Source organism: Anopheles gambiae, chromosome 2 (assembly GCF_943734735.2).
Source record: "Anopheles gambiae chromosome 2, idAnoGambNW_F1_1, whole genome shotgun sequence".
Lineage (NCBI taxonomy): Eukaryota > Metazoa > Arthropoda > Insecta > Diptera > Culicidae > Anopheles > Anopheles gambiae.
In genome coordinates, this window is record NC_064601.1 from 10,562,212 (window position 1) to 10,583,434 (window position 21,223).

A 21,223-nucleotide genomic window follows, 5' to 3' on the forward strand; every position below is an offset into this window, starting at 1 on the left:
TGTTTTTCCGTGCTACCTATTATCAGAACGTGGGCACTGTAGCGTGGACAATATTTGGTGAAATAGTCTCTCCATCCACCGGGGAAAAAATCGGGTGATGGCTTTCATGCTGGCATGTTAATCCTGCTTCTATAATCCCTAACAAGTTGCTGTTGTACCGGATTTTGGGGGGCATTAAAAAGCACGGCTGTCAGCTTGGGGTAAATTTGATTCAATTGACAAAACGATTTATTTTTCTATGCGTTTTTTTTTTTTCGTTCAACAGTCACGTACTTGGAATCGTTTAAAAACAATACGAGAGTATTATGAACATCGTCACGCAGGAAATTAATCAATCCGAACGTGGTAACTGTTTGAGTTGAGTTTCTTCCAATTACGTTCATTAAATTGCCATTAATTATATATCAATTATTATTTTTGATTATTATAATTGATAAATTGTATTGAATTCACGCCTAGATTTTCAAAGAACAACTGTCGGGCGTGGACCGGGACTGGTTCACGATTCATTCCTAGATTGGGTTTAAATTGGGGTGTAATTTCAGGACCGAGATAAGTTCAAGGACAAATCCAAGAATTGTGTAATGTACGATATCAGTGCCAGGAGCGATAGGTCAGCATAAGTTCCAGAATCAATATGGTTTGTAGAATTTTTTCCAGGATCGGTATGCGTTCAAGATTAGCCCCAGAGTAGCTTTGGGTACAGGTTATCTGTCCCACTGGTAGGAGATTTGAATCAGTTCAACAATCGACAAAGGTCCAAAACCAGTATTAGGGTCGGTATGAGTTCTGTATAAGTTCCAGGAACGGTGTAGGTCCAGGACCAGCTTTAGGTTAGTTATTAAATTAGTATCTCTTACAGAACCGATAAGGGTGCAGGAATAATTTCAATACCGGTATGGATACATGGCCAGTTCCAGGGCCGGTATGGGTATAGGTCCATGAAACAAAGATTCATGAATCTTCAACGACTAATGAATCTTCAACGATTCATGAATCTCAAAACATACCTGAATATCAAACAAATAATATTTTCCTATTATCGTACCACGCAGTCGGATAGCCAGTCCTAACTAGTATTAAGTGAATCTGATTCAGATTCATGAATCTTAATTGATGATTCAATGAAACTGAATCACAGTTGAAAAGATTCATGAATCTAAAAGATTCGTGAATCTCAAAAGATTCAAGAATAACATAGGATTGATGAATCTCTTATGATTCTTGAATCTTAACTGATTCATGAATATTGAAAGTTTTCTGAAAAATGAAAGAATCTTGAAAGAATCATGAATATTAATATTCAGATTCAAAATTCTGCTCGTGATACGAATGAATCTTCATGAAAAATGAATCACAACGCTAGTTCAGGATCAAATCAAGAACCGGTATGGTTTGGAGATGAGTTCTAGGAATGGTAGGAAACCAGGATCAATTCAAGAACTAATATGGGTTCAGGATCAAATGTATGACTGGTATAGGTTTGGGAACAGCTACGCGATCGGTTATTACCCTGGATTTAATGTATATTCCCATTTTTTGCGTTTCCCCTTAAATTCACTAGTAATAACAAAAGCCACCGTTAAGGCCGGGCTACATTGACCGTACTCGCAGGTGTAATTTTGATTTTCACTAGCGCATCTGGCGGCAGCTGGTGGAAGCTTTTTTTCATCTTCAAGGGAATGGTCGTGCCGGATCTCAAAATTAAGTAGTTTTTCCATCGGTTTTTGATGCAAAAACGGCTTAAATACTTGCACAACATATTCATCTATCAATTACAAAGCTTTTCCAGTCCAGTTAAGGTAAAAAACATGGAAAAATAACATATTTTCTGAAGCGGCTCCAAATTGTTTGGAAAAATGCTTCGGTCAGCCGCCGCCAGATGCGCTAGTGAAAATCAAAATTACACCAGAGAGTACGATCAATGTAGCCCGGCCTTAAGGCCGGGCTACATTGATCGTACTCGCACGCGTAATTTTGATTTTCACTAGCGCATCTGGCGGCGGCTGACCGAAGCATTTTTCCAAACAATTTGGAGCCGCTCCAGAAAATACGTTAATTTTCCATGATTTTTACTTAAATCGGAGGAGAAAAGTTTTGTAAAACGTAGATACACATGTCTTGCACGCATTGCATCCATTTTTGCAATGGAAAACGATGGAAAAACAACTTAAATTTAATATCCGGCACGACCATTCCCTCGACGACCAAAAAAAGCTTCCACCAGCCGCCGCCAGATGCGCTAGTGAAAATCGAAATTACACTTGGGAGTACGATCAATGTAGCCCGGCCTTTAATTTTTATATTCACTAGCGCATCTGGTGGCGGCTAGTGGAAGCTTTTTTTGGTCGTCGGGGGAATGGTCGTGCCGGATCTCAAATTTAAGTTGTTTTTTCACCGTTTTTTGATAAGAAAACGGCTGAAATACTTGCACAACATATTCATCTATCAATTACAAAGCTTTTCCAGTCCAGTTAAGGTAAAAAACATGGAAAAATAACAAATTTTCTGGAGCGGCTCCAAATTGTTTGGCAAAATGCTTCGTTCAGCCGCCGCCAGGTGCGCTAGTGAAAATCAAAATTACACTACGGAGTACGATCAATGTAGCCCGGCCTTTAAATGTTAAGGCCGGGCTACATTGATCGTACTCTCTGGTGTAATTTTAATTTTCACTAGCGCACCTGGCGGCGGCTGACCGAAGCATTTTTCCAAACAATTTGGAGCCGCTTTAGAAAATATGTAATTTTTCCATGTTTTTAACCTAATTTGGACAAGAAAAGTTTTGTAAAGGCCGGGCTACATTGATCGTACTCGCAAGCGTAATTTTGATTTTCACTAGCGCATCTGGCGGCGGCTGACCGAAGCATTTTGCCAAACAATTTGGAGCCGCTTCAGAAAATACGTTAATTTTCCATGTTTTTTACTTAAATCGGAGGAGAAAAGTTTTGTAAAACGTAGATACACATGTCTTGCACGCATTGCATCCATTTTTGCAATGGAAAACGATGGAAAAACTACTTAATTTTGAGATCCAGCAGGTCCATTCCCTCGATGACAAAAAAAAGCTTCGACCAGTCGCCGCCAGATGCGCTAGTGAAAATCAAAATTACGCTTGCGAGTACGATCAATGTAGCCCGGCCTTAAAAAGTAGATGCACATGTCCTATAAGCATTGCATCCATTTTCATGGCAAAAAACGATGGAAAAACAACTTAAATTTGAGATCCGGCACGACCATTCCCTCGACGACCATAAAAAGCTTCCACCAGCCGCCGCCAGATGCGCTAGTGAAAATCGAAATTAAGGCCGGGCTACATTGATCGTACTCGCAAGCGTAATTTTGATTTTCACTAGCGCATCTGGCGGCGGCTGACCGAAGCATTTTGCCAAACAATTTGGGGATGCTCCAGAAAATACGTTATTTTTTCATGTTTTTCACTTTAACTGGACTGGGAAAGCTTTGTAATTGATACATAAATATGTTGTGCAAGTATTTCAGCCGTTTTCGCATCGAAAAACGGTGAAAAAACTAATTAATTTTGAGATCCGGCACGACCATTCCCCCGACGACCAAAAAAAGCTTCCACCAGCCGCCACTAGATGCGCTAGTGAAAATCGAAATTAAAGGCCGGGCTACATTGATCGTACTCGCAAGCGTAATTTTGATTTTCACTAGCGCATCTGGCGGCGGCTGGTGGAAGCTTTTTTTTGTCATCGAGGGAATGGACCTGCCGGATCTCAAAATTTAGTAGTTTTTCCATCGTTTTCCATTGCAAAAATGGATGCAATGCGTGCAAGACATGTGGTTCTACGTTTTACAAAACTTTTCTCCTCTGATTTAAGTAAAAAACATGGAAAATTAACGTATTTTCTGGAGCGGCTCCAAATTGTTTGGCAAAATGCTTCGGTCAGCCGCCGCCAGATGCGCTAGTGAAAATCAAAATTACGCGTGCGAGTACGATCAATGTAGCCCGGCCTTAAGGCCGGGCTACATTGATCGTACTCCGTAGTGTAATTTCGATATTCACTAGCGCATCTGGCGACGGCTGGTGGAAGCTTTTTTTGGTCTCCAAGGGAATGGTCGTGCCGGATCTCAAATTTAAGTTGTTTTGTCACCGTTTTTTGATGCGAAAATGGCTGAAATACTTGCACAACATATTCATCTATCAATTCCAAAGCTTTTCCATTCCAGCTAAGGTAAAAAACATGGAAAAATAACATATTTTCTGAAGCGGCTCCAAATTGTTTGGAAAAATGCTTCGGTCAGCCGCCGCCAGTTGCGCTAGTAAAAATCAAAATTACACCAAAGAGTACGATCAATGTAGCCCGGCCTTTACACTTGCGAGTACGGCCAATGTAGCCCGGCCTTTAAATGTCAACCTTCACACCAAGCACGCTTGCGCCAGCATTCGGATCCGTAACCATGGTAACTTACCAATAAACCAAACAAACCAGTTCGTCTGCTCCTGGTCATTACGGTAACGTATACCATAACGCAAACATGGTAAGAACCAAAATGCTCTCAAATATTTCATTCCCTTGAATAGCATCTCAAAATCCGTACCCTTTCAGATACTTTCCCGCACAAAGTCCGAGTCGGCCAAGGGTAACCGCAATTCTGCCGGCTCCGGAACCGTGCGCACCGTCACCATCCCTTCGTTCGAGGAGTTCCTGCTGAAGCGAGACTACATCGGTGCGAAAACTGTCCTGCAGGTACGAAAAGCTCGAGGTTAAAATTGACTTCGTCTAGCTAAACCCCGTTCCCTCTCTTGTAGTGCTCCAAAGATTACGATGAAGTGCCGGAGCAGCTGAAGCACATGTGGACGGGATTTTGTGACTTTCACGTCGGCGAGTACAAGCGAGCGCTGCAGCTGTACGAGAAGATCTACGCAGCGGACGGGTCGCTCAAGGACGTTGCGCTCAACATCTGCGTGTGCATGTTCTATCTCGGCATGTACGACGAGGCCCAGAAGCTGGTGGAAGAGCTGCCGCAAAGTCCGCTCAAGATACGGTTACTCTTCCACCTGGCGCACAAGCTAAGCGACGAGGACCGGCTGATGGAGCTGCACGGTTCGCTGCGGGACGTGGTGGAAGACCAGCTCAGCCTAGCCGGGATGCACTACCTGCGCTCGCACTACCAGGAAGCGATCGACATCTACAAGCGCGTCCTGCTCGACAACAAGGATCTGCTCGCGCTGAACGTGTACGTCGCGATCTGCTACTACAAGCTGGACTACTACGACATCTCCCAGGAGGTGCTCGATCTCTACCTGAACCAGTTCCCCGACAGCACGATCGCGATCAACCTGAAGGCGTGCAATCGCTTCCGGCTGTTCAATGGTCGCGCGGCCGAGCAGGAGATAAAGCATCTCGTCGAGAGCGGCACGTTCGGGGCGGACCTGATCCGCCACAATCTGGTCGTGTTTCGCAACGGGGAAGGGGCGCTGCAGGTCCTGCCGCAGCTGATCGACATCGTGCCGGAGGCGCGCCTCAACCTGGCCATCCACCATCTGCGGCGGGGCGAAATCCAGGAAGCGCACCATCTGATGAAGGAGGTGCAGCCGACCGTACCGCAGGAGTACATCCTGAAGGGTGTGGTGCACGCGGCGCTCGGCCAGGAGACGGGCTCGAAGGAGCACCTGAAGAATGCGCAACAGTGTCTGCATCTGGTCGGCGGTTCGGCGTCCGAGTGCGATACGATCCCGGGCCGGCAGAGCATGGCGTCCGCCTTCTTCCTGTACGGCCAGTTCGAGGAGGTGCTCGTCTACCTCAACTCGATCCGCAGCTACTTCGTGAACGACGACACGTTCAACTACAACTACGCCCAGGCGAAGGCGGCCACCGGGTACTACAAGGAGGCGGAGGAGCTGCTGCTGCAGATCCACGACATTACGATCAAAACGGACAGCACGTTCTCGATGGTGCTGGCCAAGTGTCACATCCATGCCGGCCATGCGGACCAGGCGTGGAACATCTTCCTGACGAAGGACTCCACGCCGGACGCGTTCGCGCTGCTGCAGCTGATTGCGAACGATAGCTACCGGGTGGGCGAGTTTTGGATAGCGGCCAAAGCGTTCGACACGCTGGAAAAGCTGGACCCCAATCCGGAGTACTGGGAGGGCAAGCGGGGCGCGTGTGCGGGCGCAGTGCAGGCCATTCTGGCGAAGCGTGGCAGTGGCGCACCGCCGGGCGGCGTGTCGGAGATTATTTCGCTGCTGCGGGACTCCACCAATGCGCAGGCGGAGGGGATGCTGCGCGTTGTTCGACGGTTCGCCAGCAGCATCAAGTAGGAAGGGGCGTTTTTTCGTGTTGATTTTACCTTGATATTGGGAGAGCAGCATGCAAATAAAATAATGTTTTCTTTGGTTTAACACACACCATTGCTGTGGAGTCGATCGATTTATATGCAAATAAAATGGCACACTGAACCGGAAGGTGTATATTGTGTGTGCATTTAACTCCCATTCAACAAACCACCGTGTAGCTGTAGCTCTTCCGACTCGAATATGGATTTTAAACTCATCTTTTATCGCTTCGTTCGGTCGAAAACGCGTAAAGCATTACAGCACGTTTTTAACGACCGCTCGGGGCTCAATGAACTGGCTCAAACCTAGCACAGCCGTTGCAGCAACCATTTTTCACCCGGCAGGGATGCAATCGATGCGACCATCCATTCAAAAAAGCCCGTGTCCGTTTGGCCATGCTCAAATTTTATCACATTTTTCGCGGTCGATTTATTGTCAAGCGTATCTACCATCTCCCAAGCGGGTCTGACCACTATGAGCGAAAGGGATTTGTTGCTTCTTATCGTGGTACTTTGCATTTGACGCAACTACAAAAAAAGAAGGAAAAAATTAGCATTTGTTGCGCAAAATTAATTAAAACTTTTACCTAATTAGGTTCGGTTGTAAGGCAAGAGAATATTTTACGATCCCGCTTTCAGGGAAGTTGTGGGCAAAGAATTTATCTGCGACATTTTATCATTTCTACAAACAGTTTTCGGAAAACTCTCCCCTACTTACCTTTTTTTTATGCACTGCTTTGCTGATTCTAAAGCGATACTGCATTAAATTTATTGCTTTTGTCCAGTTTGTGCCATAATTTGTTTAATTACCTGAACTTGAAAACAATTTACTCGATCGCGTTTGTTAATGTCACGACGAAATGAGACGATACCTTAAATGGTGGTGACATTTACTTCCGGCACCGGTTTGCCAGTTGCTTCACAATTCCGCACAAAACGAAAGGAACACTTTTCTCTATACACACACACACACACACACACACACACACGCACACACACACACATTGGCAGGAAGGAAGCCAAAGCTCACCGAATTTGTAAAGAACCAGTACCAGAAAGCTCTTTAACCAAACGGACGAACAAAAAAGGCAGGAGAAAAAACACTCCCACGACAAAACCCATCTGCCACCGCTAGACGATGAATGGAGAGTAAACTTTTGCCCCACACAACCATATCGGCCAAAGGAAAGGGGAGGTGGACAGAGCATAAAGGAGCTAAGTAAGATGCAACCGGTACGGTACGGTGCATCGAGCTGTGCATAACAAAGAAAGCAAATAAACGACCACCGAAACGACCTGGTGATCAGTGTGAATTGGGAGGCGAACTTTTCGAAAAGCGAACCGGCACGTGGTCGCTGCATGGCATGATTTTGTGAAGGTTTACGAGGCGGAAGAAAACATGCTCGAGAGGAGCACATCGGTGCAGGCCAACTTGTAGATGTAATTTACGGTGTAATGTTTAGCAAAATTCAATACAAACTGGTGGAAACACTCGGGTAAAGGGTACACCAATTTCTTGCACTGAAGCAATAACTGTTCGAATTGTTTCATATAAATCATGCATTTCACAGGTGTTGTGCAGCAATGCAGCAAACTGGCAAAAGCGTAAGTATTTAAAGTATATAAATAAAAAACACTCAGCACTACATTTGGCCACTGCTCGCTGTCATTGGAATTGCTTGACAAACACAATCGCAGACACATTCCATTAAGCAGATCGCGTAACCTAAACCGTTCTCGTTTTTCTTCTAATAGTCTTCCACAGCCCTTCAGAAGGTTAACAAGAAATTAGGACGGCGCCAAACGGTTATAGACACATTTGCTTGCTTTCTTCCACGCCCCGGTCAGGACAATTAGTCCGTTTGGTTAATTACGGTACAAATTGTGCTTTACGACAATCCCGCAAGGGGCAATAGGGGGATGTGTTTCACAGCAGTGGATGGTCGTTTTTCCTCTTCTCTTTCTCTTTTGCGTTTGCCAAAATCAATAAGGTAAAACGACAAATAAACGTAAGATATGTAGGATTGGTTTTTTTGTTTTGTATTTATTTCAAAGAAGGAAGGTTTTGGTTTTTGCATAAATTAGACCGCACCCGTGCATTCGTAAGACGGGGCTGGTATGCGGCGGTTTTTGCTGATAGTTTACGCCCTTTTACGCGTGAAGTATTTCTATGTCTTTGCCACCGTGCGACCGGCTTGTGTTGTTAAAGAGTACCCTTCGTTTTTTTTTTTTTTTTGAGAATTGCTTCTGAATTTCCTACTACAAAAATGAAAACAACAAATTTGCCTATCACTCACCATTTTCATCCTAAAAGCCCCACTTGCGCCACGCGCCTTTCTACAATGAATTATCTAAGCTGCCGGTTGTAGCCGGCATTATCGTCGTGATGAAGAAATGCCGTACCTAAAAACTGGGACGAGGAGAGGAGTCTTTAAGCACAATCTAAGCACGGTCAGGCACGTGCGTGCGTGTGTGTGTGTGTCTGTGTATGTCTTTCGTGCTGAACCAATGCAATCATCGATAAAAAAGGGGGAGAGGGGAGAAACATAGAACAAACTACTGCGTCACTGTAGAAAAACGCCGCCACTGCACGAACACACACACACACGCACCGACGCTCTTCCCACGTGCTGCAGAATTAGAAAAAGGGATGGTGGTCCGCCCGTATGCACACACACACACACGTACATTGCACACGTACATTGCTCAGCTGTCGTGGTCGAAAAACCACGATTTGGCTGCATTTGACTAGTTGTGTAAACTTTGTAATTTATCACAAGACGGTGTGTTGATGCTTTGCGCCTTATGGTAAAGCTCTCGGTCGCCAAAGTTCCGTGCCTTCATTAGCATCGTGTCTTCTGCGATGTGGGAAGCGTACAGGAAGAAAAAGGCATACGTTAATTAACAAACGGAACATTCCAAAACGTGGAAAAAGGCTCTTACTGTAGTTCCGCTCTCGGTAGCAGGAATGCTTTAGATTGTTCAAATATTCCTCCTCCACCGATGCTTCCAGCCGGCCGACCGACCCCTGGTACTCGGAGTGAAAGTTATCCTTCACGTAGTACGGTATCTTCAGCTGGTTCGTTTTGCGTGCGACGGAGAATTTTCTGCACGAGTTCGAAGAAGCAAGAGGAAAAAAACAGGGGTAAACGGACTGCACATGACAAATTTATCAGTTCGAAAGAGTGCCGCTACTTACTGGCTCGGCGTAAGGCTGTAGATGGGATCCGAAATGAAGAACGACGACATCATCGACAATGCGATAAGCAGTATGATTGGCAGCAGGTTAATAAAGGCGGCAATCCCTGACTGGGGCTGAAAAGAGGGAGCAAAACCAGAACCGCAATGAAAAGCGAGCACTTTCCAACGTGTACTTGTGGACAGCCCGCACCGCCGTACCTCCCTGTACTGCTGCTGTTCCGCCCGGTGAAACCGTCTCTGGCGCGTGTACACGTGCTGGGTGTTAATTTCGGCCCCGAAGAACATGTTGAACAGCTCCTCCGCCGTAAATTCCGTCTCGAACCCACGCGAGTACGCGTAGTCGTGGTGGTAGCGCGCTTTGCGCGCCGTCGCCGGCTGATGGTGCTCCTCCGAGCCGTACAGATCGTACGAGCGTCGCTTCTCCGCGTCGGTCAGGATGGCGACCGCATTGCCGATCGCTTTAAATGCTTCCACCGCGCCGGGCGCATGGTTTTTGTCCGGGTGGAGCTGCAGCGCCAGCTTCTTGTACGCTTTCTTGATGTCCGAATCGGTCGCATCCTTCGCTACGCCCAGCACCTCGTAGTAATCTTTGCACCTGCACCAAAGGGGACACACAAAAAAGGGGAACGATCAGCGTGTGCTCTCTTACATGCTCGCCGGTACCACCTACTTCTTAATCCGCTTCACCGCCTCCAGCTGTTCCGGTGTGTATTCCGCCTCGTTGCCACTTTCCGCCTTCGGTGCTGCTCCCTTGGCCGTGGTCCGCTGCCGCACGCCGTCGTCCGACGTGTTGCCGGAGGTGGCACTTTCCGCGTACGCTCCACATTTGATTTTATTTAGCAGCTCTGCAAGAGTACAAATCGGATCAGCACTGCCCCTCCAACGTGTCTGTCTGTGTTTGAGTGTGTGGGTGGGTGGGTAGGTACGGGTCAGGGTTGAACCATGCACGCAAAACCAAAACCCAATACTCACCTTCGGCCCGTTCCGTCCGATGCAGAGTAATCGATTTGTTTAGTAGTTTTTCCGCTTTCTCGATTTTCCCCTCGGCCAGGTACTTCACCGCTCGCTCCACACAGTCCTCGGCTGCTTCCTTGTTCATGGTTTATTTTTATCCACAATCCGGGTGCTATCCCGAACCACCTTTAATTGGGTGATTGGGAGGGGGTGAAGAGGGAAAGAAAAAAGCGCACACACACACCACCACAGTCTGGTTAGTAAAGAATGGCCCTGTCAGCACACGCACTACGCAGCACGCACGGTTCTAATACGCCAACAAATCGGTGGCCCCGAGCACCGACCAACGGGGACCAACCTCGGGGTTTGCTACTTACCCCGCACAGAAAAGATGCCCTGTTACGACGACACGACGGCTGCAGACGGGGAACGGCGAAGGAGGTGTCTACGCAACGAAGCGGCAATACACACGACGGCGACGGCGGTGGCGGAGAAAAAAGGTGGAAATCAGCTCAAATCTAATCGACACAGTTCACAAACCGTGTCATTATCTTGCCACTGTTGTCTTTTTCTTGTTCTTCTTTTTTGGCAGGCAAATTCGTGGGCCTTCCACCGTGTATCCTAGTTGCTGCTGATAATCCATGGATTGCACTACCTTTCTCGTTTGCTCCTATAGGGTTCGGTCGGCTGTGTTTATGTCGTGGCGTCACTGTCTCGCACTGTTCGTTGTTGTTGAAAACGTCAATCGACGTGTTTAGAGCGGCTGGTTGAGTACTCTCCCATTGCGAATGGACACACGCGCGCAAAGATAAACAGCGCCAAAGGGTGCATTTACATTTCGTCTTAAATCTCAACAATTGTACATTTGCTGTAAATGGAAAGCAAAGCGATTCGCTCGAAATAGTTGCGGAATCAACAAGAAACTTGTGTTTTAATCGAACATAATCTTTTGTTATCTTTCATATGCTTCGTTCAGTGTGAAGTGTTCCTGCTTGAAGAATACAAACGCTCCTTGGTAAAAGCCAGAGAACAGCCGCTATGATCGCCATGGTCACTATCCGCTTATGATTGTCTATTATTATGGAAATTAAAATTTTACAACACTAATTTTCTATCCATCTCACTATAAGCACGAAGGGCAAATGCCATTTTCTATAACGATCCCCTTGTTGCAACACGTACTCCACAGCGCACATATCCCATGCGCCGGCACCCGAAACACAGCAGAAAATGATGTCAATGCTCACCCGACGCGGCAACGAAAGGCTAAAGCACCTTAGGGCACCCCCATATGCACAGCCTACACACGTTTCGATACACGCATTACTTCCGGAGGCATCGCGACAGTTCCGTGCTGTCCCGGTCGGTGCAACACGGGAGTGCCCGCTATCGATCAAACACGGACGGACGGACGGACCGGTTCGGTGCCGGTCGCAATGAATGAAGTTGCTCGAACACCCCCTGGCTGATAGTGACCTGAAGCACCCCTTTTCGATGGCGTGCCTGATTTCGGGGCCAGCTTCTGGCACACTTCCCCTTTTTTTTCGAGGTTTTGTGGCCTGTCTTGCGCCTGACGACTGAGCGTGCAACTTCCCCCCGCCCAGAAAAGGCCATTTGTCATACCCGTGTTGCCGGCATCATCAGACGCAAACACACACAAAACGGCATGCCCAAAACTTTGACTCCACGGGGGCTGGGTGGAACTTTTTTATCACCGATTTCGTTCGTCCGATGCGAGCTAAGCCAGCAGACGGGTGTAGCTAACGCCATCAGTACCGTGATACCACTGATCGGATGTTGGTGGGCCGTATTAGAAGTTGGGCTGAATTATTTATGCAAAATTAGAATCTTCAAATAGAATCTTAAGGTTCAAGCAAACAGCAGGACGGCAAGGATATTACCTTTCGTTGATTCTCTTCCAAGCTTTCTGTGCAACCCCGTTAAAGGCCATTCTCTCGTACAGTTTGTAGTATCCCAGTACACTAACCTTAGCGCGAAAGTGAAACACCTAGCAACGTGTACAAATCCTGCGAGTGCTCCGTGCTCAAAGCTCATAAATCATACAATTTTCTTCAAATTATCAGTTAAGCTACCAAGTGCGGGCAATTCGCGGCTTCAGATAATCTCGTGAAGCCGGTCTACTACCCCGGGAGTGCTTTCCTAGTGTCAACTTCCGTTGCGAGCAAGTGTGTGACATTCGACAGTAGTGCGGTGGTGGAACGTGGCATTGATTTATGGAATGATGAGTAACGATTGACGGAAAACGATGTAAACGTCTGTTCCGTGTTACAACTGCGGTCAAATTGGTGTATCCGGCACCCCTGGGAACGCGACTAACAAAACGCAAAAAATCACTATGGTGTCGGTCGTTGTTCCCGCTTCCTGTTCTAACCGTGCCCGGTGTATCGATTGCGTGTAAATCGGCATCGTAAGCTTTTGCGCACAAAAAGAGAAACCCACAAGCCAGCAAGCACTGCCACAGCATGGGTGACTTCGGATCAGGTGAGTAGCGCTTTGGCCACCTTTTTATGACGTCTGCACGCGGTGTGCTTTTACAGCTTTCATCGACTAAACGGAGGTGGGGTGAAGCGTGAGCCATCGTGTCGTATTGCCTTTTTTTAGCCTTTCCTGGATTACACACGCCAGGCAAGATTTTTTGTTTGGTTTTGTCTGTCTACTATTAAAAACGGTCTGCTACCTTTTTCTGTGTGCATGTTAAGTAGCACAAACTGTGCAGCCATTTTTGCCAGCCGAAGAATGATTGATGTTTGCTATGAAGAGCAGGTGTTAAAGTTTCCGGTTTATGCCGCGGCTCGGCACGACTCTGTGTCGCCTTGGCCAAACCCGGCTGTGAGTGAGCTCCAGCAGCAGCACGGCGATACTTCCGACAATCGCGCCCAGCAACAGCACCATCACCGAGGACACCTGATCTAGGTTAACCTCCGGCATTTTAACCTCATTTTCGGCACACCTTGGCTTGTCGGCGTAGCAACGGCTCCGCTCGTACTGCATCACACCGTTTCCGGCGATTCGGTGCACCGTGACGCGAAACAGCTCCCGCAACGGATTATCCTTCGCCAGGGCCAGATGGGTGGATTTTTTGCTGATCAGTACCACTTCCTGTAGTGCGCACCGCTGCTCGTCCGTGAAATGGGCTAGAGAGGGAGAAAAGTCGGTTCACGAGATAATCGACACGTTTTAAAGCTTCTACTCACTCTGCATCATTTGATAAGCATGGTGTGCATCGCACAAAAACGCAACCCTTCCGCGAAGAATGAGTTCAAGTCCTTCCGCCATGTCGTAGTACAGAGTGTCCGCCTGTGTGAGTTGCTTTTGTACCAGCGCTAGCAAATGCTCATCATCCGTGGCCTACTAGATCAGAGAAGGAAAGAGGAGCAGAACACACTTCAATGAGTTGAAATGTGTGGCGCCATCTAGTAGCAAGCGATGCTCCCGAGTACGCTACATTTAAATATTCCACGTTTTTTGGCACGTTTTCCAGCGCTACGGCAAATCCATTTTCTACTAGCTGGTGAAGCGTGTGGATGGTTTTCGGTGGTACGACCAGCAGAAAGCTTACAATGTACGTCAGATAAAATTGATAAACCAGCATGCTAAAGAGTATCATGGCGAAGACCGTGATTCTGCTTGCGTACGAGTGGAACGTTTCGATGAAGCCTGCAAGACATTCGCTCAAATGTGTTTTAAAAAAACGAAGCATTTCTTCTATGCCACTTTCTTAACAAACCTTGTTGGCACAGTATTCCCAACACTAACACCAAAATACCATTTTCTCTATCCTGACCCTCCAGCCGATCGAGGTGTAGTATGCAGCACATTAGTAGTAGAAACGCAAGAAATAGCGCAGTGATTCCCAGCCACGAGAGAACAGTAAAGGGGCGCAAAAACAAATTTCTCGTCCAGTCCACATTAGGATGCAGGAAAAGAAGAATTGTCCTGTGCAAATAAGAGATAGGGAGACATTTTAATATAGCTTGAATGTTAATTCAACCCTTCACAGTGAAACATACTGGGTATCGTGAACAGCAGCAGTATAGTGGAGTTTGGAGATGTCTTGCTGTTTAATTTCGACAGGGTTGATAATTAAGTCAAACGGTTGTTGGTTCCCTTCGTTAACAGGATTCTCAGTGATGCTGTAGGAAAGGTTAGTTTAGGTTTAATACTCGCATTCACTTTTTTCCGCTATAAGTTGAATACCTTAAGTTGTGCATCGTAGACAATACATTCCACAGGCGCAATCCATAAGCTCGACCACTCTGCAGCTCACCAGTCACCGTGCTAGCACCTATTGCTGTTGCCTAAAAAGCGGAGTTAGTACATTCTAACTAATTCTAGCACTTGTCCAAACACTTACCTTCGCTATTCCAGTCAGTTGCATTCCGAGCAAATTTTGTCGCCTCTCGTACACGCTCCGCTTATCCCACATCGTCAAACCGGCTGACGTACTCCAGGCTCCGATCTGAAGAAAGCTTAACTCCCACCGAGTACCCACACGATGTCCACACACGTCAAGAATTGCAAAGTTTGTGTCATTATTGCTAGTCCTCATAGGCAGCGTGAGAAGCACCATAGAGGACGCGGTAATATTGAGCTTCTCCAAAAACATCCTACTCTGCTGCAGTGTCCCCAAACCGCCCAACAACCACCTAAATCGTGCACCATTAAAGAAGCCCCTTACGGATAGCGCCTTCAGTACACCTGCCAGCCCGTCACAGTTTAAATCGGCCATCAAACCAACGCCAACATGCAGCGACTGAAGTGAGGCCTCGAATTTCGACCCGCTGAAGCTGGCCACATTCAGGAAGGACATACTTGCTGGGTGATTTTTCATCGCACTGTGCAGCTGGTGGATGAGCACTGAAATTGCACAAAACACGAAGAGAAAGTTTTCGATTGTATCGCCAGTCGCAACTTTCCGTTCCGTTCCTCACGAACCATCCTGCTGGTGGAAGCAGTGGAAAACGTACACCACCTTCAGCTGTTGCCATTTCATTAAATCGAACAACACAAGTTCTTTTTGTGCCGCGCTTGTAAGCGCAAGGCAAGTGAAGGAAAGGAGCAAGCACCTCATGTCTCAAAGCTTCTTTAACAACTGATCGTATTGCACAGAGTGAGCACAGAGTAGTGCTATCTAAAAGTGCAATCAACAGCAAACTATTCTCCATGCAAGTATGGCACACAATTATCCTGTCCACCCAAGGATAATTAGACTAATCGAGACAAAAGCGAATGGTTGAAGGTTGCGTACGCTCTCTTGCAAATTGTGTTCGTATTCTCCGTTTCTACCTTTGTGCAAAATAATTCGTGTTTGTTTTCTGGTGCTTTCAACGGCCTCTTTCGTCATTGTCATTGACAACAATCATCATTGTTCACGTTTCGATTGATGTACAGTACAATAGAATGATGACTTTTTGTCTGGTAACTGGTCGCTGGTGAAACTTCCGGACACAGTGTGGTATATTACATTTCGGCCTTCTCCACCCTCTGAACCATTTTCCAGGGAACGAAGAACCCAGTAGCGATCAGGCTCGCCTTTGTCCGACAGGGTAGGCATGCCTTCCACTGTGACACGTCTCACGGAAACGCAGACGTGCTGGGTACGGGGTAACAGTAGCAATTGTGTAGAGCACCAACAAAACGCAATTCTATCCTTCCCCTTCGTGCTATTTCTAGAAACGTTTACCGAGAGACAAATTTACGAGCTGCATAATGTCATGCGCAACCCGCACCGCGTCTCCCACCTTGATCAAGGGATGCCCGCTGAAGGACCTGTTCAAGTTGCAGCTACAGATCATGCGAGAAACCGGCATATGTACCGGGGAGCAGAATTTTACCGATAGGGTTTGTCTGAATGGATTGAATCTTGTTACGTGGAGACGGGGTTTGGAAGTAGAAAGTTAAAATGAAATTAAATAGTATTACTTTGTATGTCACCTTTACTGGTTTAATTTCTTGGTTTCCGGTCTCGTGGTACAGTCGTCAAATCGTACGACTTAACAACATGCCCTTCATGGGTTCAAGTCCCAAATGGACCGTCCCGCCATACGTAGGACTGACTATCCTCCTATGGGTGGTATTCCATAAGTCACTGAAAGCTATGCCCACAAGTGGTACAGGCAGGCCTTTACCAACAACAGGCGAAAGAACTCCGTTGGAGCCAATGCCTTTCCAAACTATTCGAACAAACAACTTCACCGACAACGGTTGTTGAGCCAAAGAAGAAAAAGAATTTATTGGTATCTTTTAGCGAGAGATAGGTACACGTAGATCATGATTATATTTGAACTCATGAGCACCATGTTTTCAAACAACTTGTGCCGGGAATTTCGTCGAATGTCGGGTTCTTTGATAGAGATCAATTCCAGGACATGTATGAGATTAGGATCAGTTCCACAAGCGGTGTGGGATCAGCTCTAGGGCTAATATGATTTCGTAATCAGTTCCCTTCAGGATTAATTCTCAGAGGTGTATGGGTGCGGTATCAGTTAGAATACCGGTATGAGATCAGGATAAATTCCATCTGTATGGATTTATTATCTTTTCGATTCTGTTCATCCGTTCCACAACCAATTCTCAGACCTGTATGGGGTTGATATTAGTTCCTGGAGCGGTATGGGTTGTGTAAAAGTTTCAGAGTATGAAATGGGTTTAGGATCAGTTCTAGGATCTGTATGAGTTCTGAATCAGTTTTTGATGACATACCCTTTGGAATTAAGAGTCACCAGGGAATTGGCTTAAAAAAACCTTGAGTGACATACACGCACGCTGGAGTTACTTCTTCTTCTTCTTCTTCTTTGGCTCAACAACCGATGTCGGTCAAGGCCTGCCTGTACCCACTTGTGGGCTTGGTTTTCAGTGACTAATTGATTCCCCCCATAGCAGGATAGTCAGTCCTACGTATGGCGGCGCGGTCTATTTGGGGATTGAACCCATGACGGGCATGTTGTTAAGTCGTACGAGTTGACGACTGTACTATGAGACCGGCTCGCTGGAGTTACTACATAGTATATATTCAAAATTTATTTGCGTAGCTCCGTAACCAGGCAAAATATCCAAAATGAAAAATATGCAAAAAGGCTAATAAATTCACCATATGAGCAGCGTTCTTTTGTAGCCATATGTAAAGTAATTATTACATAACGCTGATAATATCTAAACATTTTCGTTGGAATTAAGTTGATTTAGTATGGTCAGTTAAGTGTTTTAATAGCATATTAGCTCGTTATTACGTAATTTTATTAAATACCCTACTCATCTATAATACCAAGGACACTGCGTGCTATGTACCTCTCACAGTCTTGTAAGATATAAATTGACTTTCATTATCTACATTATCCACTTTAAGTTGGCCTAGAAAAAAGGGCCTAAGTTATAATACTCGTATTATGGTACCATCGTCAAGGATAACCATAGTCCCTGGAAGATAATTATCGCATTATTATGCCTATCGTCGTTTGAACCAAATCAAACAAGCGTTTCATATCCTAAAAATAACCATTTTCTATATTTTCTGTACCAGTAATTGAATTCCTCTTAAGTGAGGTTTATACCCCTTTAATGTGAGTTATTATTGCAATTTGTTAGGTCTTACGCTCACCATACCAAATCACAAGTGTTACCTCTCCTCTGACATGATAATTGTATCAGCAAAGAATTCATCACAGCGAATATTTAAAGTGCTTCAGTCCGAACGTGTGTCTCAGTGACGCTTCAACATGAAGGTGGTTGTTTGTGCCCTGTTCCTGCTAGGACTTTTAACTCCAACTCGATGTTCCTCACGAACTCAACTGATCAAAGAGTTTCTGGAGCAGCGTTCCATTACCAGCTTGCTGTTACTCCACTGTGTCCAGGAGCTGGTTGATCAGGATGTGATCCGCATCGCCTCAGCCCTTCGCCAGTCATTCCATGGCAGCGTGTACTACCTCGACGTGACCGGCGCCCACTTTCGACGGCACTTTCAATGGCACATGTTTTACGAGCGCTACAAAACGGCCATCACTCTCAACCTGGAGTGCTCCGGAATGGAGTCGGTGTTGAGTCACCTGTCCGATAATGCCTACTTCAATGATACCTTTCATTGGCTTATGTTTGGTGGACGCAACTTTGAGCAGGTGACCTGTTTGCTGTCGGCTCAGAACATTAACTACGATGCCTCCATCATGCTTGTGTTCGATCGTGGCGATCGTGCAGATGTTCCCAGGATTTTCGAAGTGTATGATGTACGGGGGACCGTTAAGCGCCGTGGGGGCCGGGTTAGTTTCGATCTGTTGGGAACAGTTTCTTCGTTGAACCAGCTGCCCAAAAGACGGGCTCGCAGCCAGGACCTGGAGGGCATTGAGCTGTGGACAGCGCTGACGGTACTATGGAGTCCTCTTCGATGGAATTGGGTTGGAGGATCTAACTGCTGTTTGTTCCTTTTTTGTAGACCATTTCCAAACACCAGCCACGACCATTAATCGAGTATCTCAACACTGTAAAGAGACAGACATCGTACACCGCAACCATACACAGCTATCAGCTGGTGAAGTTGCTTGAGATGAAGCTGAATTTCAAGTAGCTCACTTCACTTCCTAGAGTTGGAAGAATACATTGTCCTAATAGAATTATCTGTTCATGGTCCATCTCTCTCAAACAGGCTCATAGTGATATTAACCGAAGATTGGCGGTTTGATCTGATCGGCAAAAACTCGTCACGAGGTGTAGTGGGCCAGATACAAACCAAACAGGTCGATTTTGCGACCACTCCCTTCGCAATCACGCCGGAGCGTATCGCGATCTTCGAATACACCATCGAAATAGCGCACGGAACGTACGAGTCTTACGGGGCACTACACTGTGCACTGTTATCTCCATCTCTCACTCTCTCTGTCTTTCCCGCAGCTTCTACACCGTGTTCCGGCATCCGAAAAGTTTGAACAATAGCAACATCTTCATGCTTCCGTTCACAAATATTGTTTGGCTTGCTATTAGCCTGATCTTTGGCGCGGTAGCACTACTGATCGCGCTGCTGATCGTCTGCATTCACCGGACAGGTCGCAGTAGATCAACTCTCGACTGGCTGGTGGAACAGTCGCTGCTCGGTACGCTGGGGATGGTGTGCCAGCAGGGCATCCACCATCGCATCATTAGGTGGAGCTCGAACCGAGTGCTGGTACTGGTCGCGATGTGCTCCTCGATGATCCTGTTCCAGTTTTACTGCTCCTTCATCGTGGGCTATCAGCTGATCACACCGCCAAAGACGATCAACACGCTGGAGAAGCTGGTGGACAGCGAGATACAGATGACGGTCGAGAATCTGAGCTACCAGCATGACTTTTTTCGCGTAACGCCTTGAGGGAGCGGGAGTGTGAAGGGTTGTTATTGTTTATACGACTGTTTGCCTACCTTTTTTTGCAGCGTACCAACAATCCGACCGCCTTGAAGCTGTACGAAACGAAGATTCTGCCCAACAGGTATGGAGGATTCGTGAACCTTTCGTTCGGTATGCAGCTGGTCCGGCAGGGCGGGTATGCGTTTCACTGTGAAACTTCGTACGGCAATGCACTCATCATAGGTGCGTGTCCGGACCTTAGGAGATCCGTCCACCTACAGAGCTTGACTTACCTTATACGGCCCAAAACGCCTTTACAGAAACGTTCACCGAGCGGGAAATCTGTGAGCTGCAGCAGGTCCAGCTCTATCCCCAGCGTCCCGTCCATCTGCCCTTGATCAAGGGCAGCCCGTTGCGGGAACTGTTCAAGGTGAACCTGCAGCTGATCAAGGAAAGCGGCCTGCTGGCGTACCATCACGCTCGATACTACACGCCCCGGCCCAAGTGCAACAAACAGAGCAGTACGCACACCGAGCAGATCCATCTGGCGGATGTGAGGTTCGCGTTTGTACTGCTGGCCGCTGGTATGGCCGCCAGCGCAGCATTACTCGGGTCGGAGCTTGTATTCTTGCACCTACGTACCTGGTGGCACGAGCAGCAGATACGAGCCATTCCGGCGGGGTTCCGTTGGCTTAATTAAACAGGCACAATGACGATGTGCGAAGAGGGTCGACTTCCAGGTACCCCTTCGATATGGGATGTTTGGCTCAACATGCAACTATCCACCCATCTCAAAACGGAAAGAAACTGGCATACATTCCAGCACCATATTTAACAAACTCCTGCGGGTAATCACAACACTATGAACTCGTCAGCACATGTGTTATCCTTAGAAACTACCGCACCACACTTTATCAAAACCACTTAATCGTTGACTACCCCGAACAAGCCCGTTGGAACACGTTGCATGTTAAACGCAAATACACGTGAACTAGTCTTCAAAGCTGCCGCTTATTTCGCACTTTTCCCCGGAGAAAAAAAGGTAAAACTTTCTCAAAATTTATTTCCTACAACACTTGCTGTACTTAGCCCGGCTGCAACGACGGATCGGTGGTAACTGCCACATTCTACCTTTACTGTTTGATGGTAATCGTGCCGAGGGATTGGTTTCGTTTATCGTCACACGGTGTAAAGGCTGGAACGTTTGGAAAACGTTACATCCGTTGCCACGCGGGAAATGTTGCACGAAGGACGACGTACCTTGGAGGAGCTTCACTAACTTGACGCGTCGAGGCTTGGTTGTGTGCATCTGGGCGGTCGCCGCTCGGGCCCCTTCCCAGGAAGGTTCATGCATTTCCACCGTTGCTACTGTACTAGAAATGTGTGATCAGATCCGGATCCGCTCGGATGGCCCGGGTCTATAAAATGAGCGAG

General features: G+C 46.9%; 3 protein-coding genes and 1 pseudogene across 3 annotated transcripts; 2 read left to right on the plus strand and 2 right to left on the minus strand.

The window, feature by feature from the left end:
* The first annotated feature begins 4,345 nt into the window (after positions 1–4,345).
* Positions 4,346–6,414, plus strand: LOC1281304 (intraflagellar transport protein 56). The gene is made up of 3 exons (XM_061645284.1): positions 4,346–4,503; positions 4,572–4,712; positions 4,775–6,414. The coding sequence occupies exons 1-3, from the start codon at positions 4,501–4,503 to the stop codon at positions 6,287–6,289; spliced, it is 1,659 nt and encodes a 552-aa protein (XP_061501268.1). The 5' UTR covers positions 4,346–4,500; the 3' UTR covers positions 6,290–6,414.
* Positions 6,415–8,327: 1,913 nt separating this feature from the next.
* LOC1281303 (dnaJ homolog subfamily B member 12) lies at positions 8,328–11,161 on the minus strand. Its single transcript, XM_321247.6, has 7 exons — positions 10,836–11,161; positions 10,477–10,644; positions 10,175–10,349; positions 9,703–10,099; positions 9,503–9,618; positions 9,247–9,410; positions 8,328–9,161 (listed from the first exon to the last, which is right to left on the minus strand). Exons 2-7 carry the CDS (start codon positions 10,601–10,603, stop codon positions 9,052–9,054), a joined length of 1,089 nt encoding a protein of 362 aa, XP_321247.5. The 5' UTR covers positions 10,604–10,644; positions 10,836–11,161; the 3' UTR covers positions 8,328–9,051.
* Positions 10,850–20,541, plus strand: LOC1281301 (uncharacterized; annotated as a pseudogene).
* On the minus strand, positions 11,301–15,581 carry LOC11175470 (uncharacterized). Its single transcript, XM_061645283.1, has 8 exons — positions 15,415–15,581; positions 14,834–15,336; positions 14,677–14,777; positions 14,490–14,612; positions 14,207–14,415; positions 13,925–14,136; positions 13,674–13,827; positions 11,301–13,613 (listed from the first exon to the last, which is right to left on the minus strand). The coding sequence occupies exons 1-8, from the start codon at positions 15,548–15,550 to the stop codon at positions 13,246–13,248; spliced, it is 1,806 nt and encodes a 601-aa protein (XP_061501267.1). The 5' UTR covers positions 15,551–15,581; the 3' UTR covers positions 11,301–13,245.
* Positions 20,542–21,223: the final 682 nt, after the last annotated feature.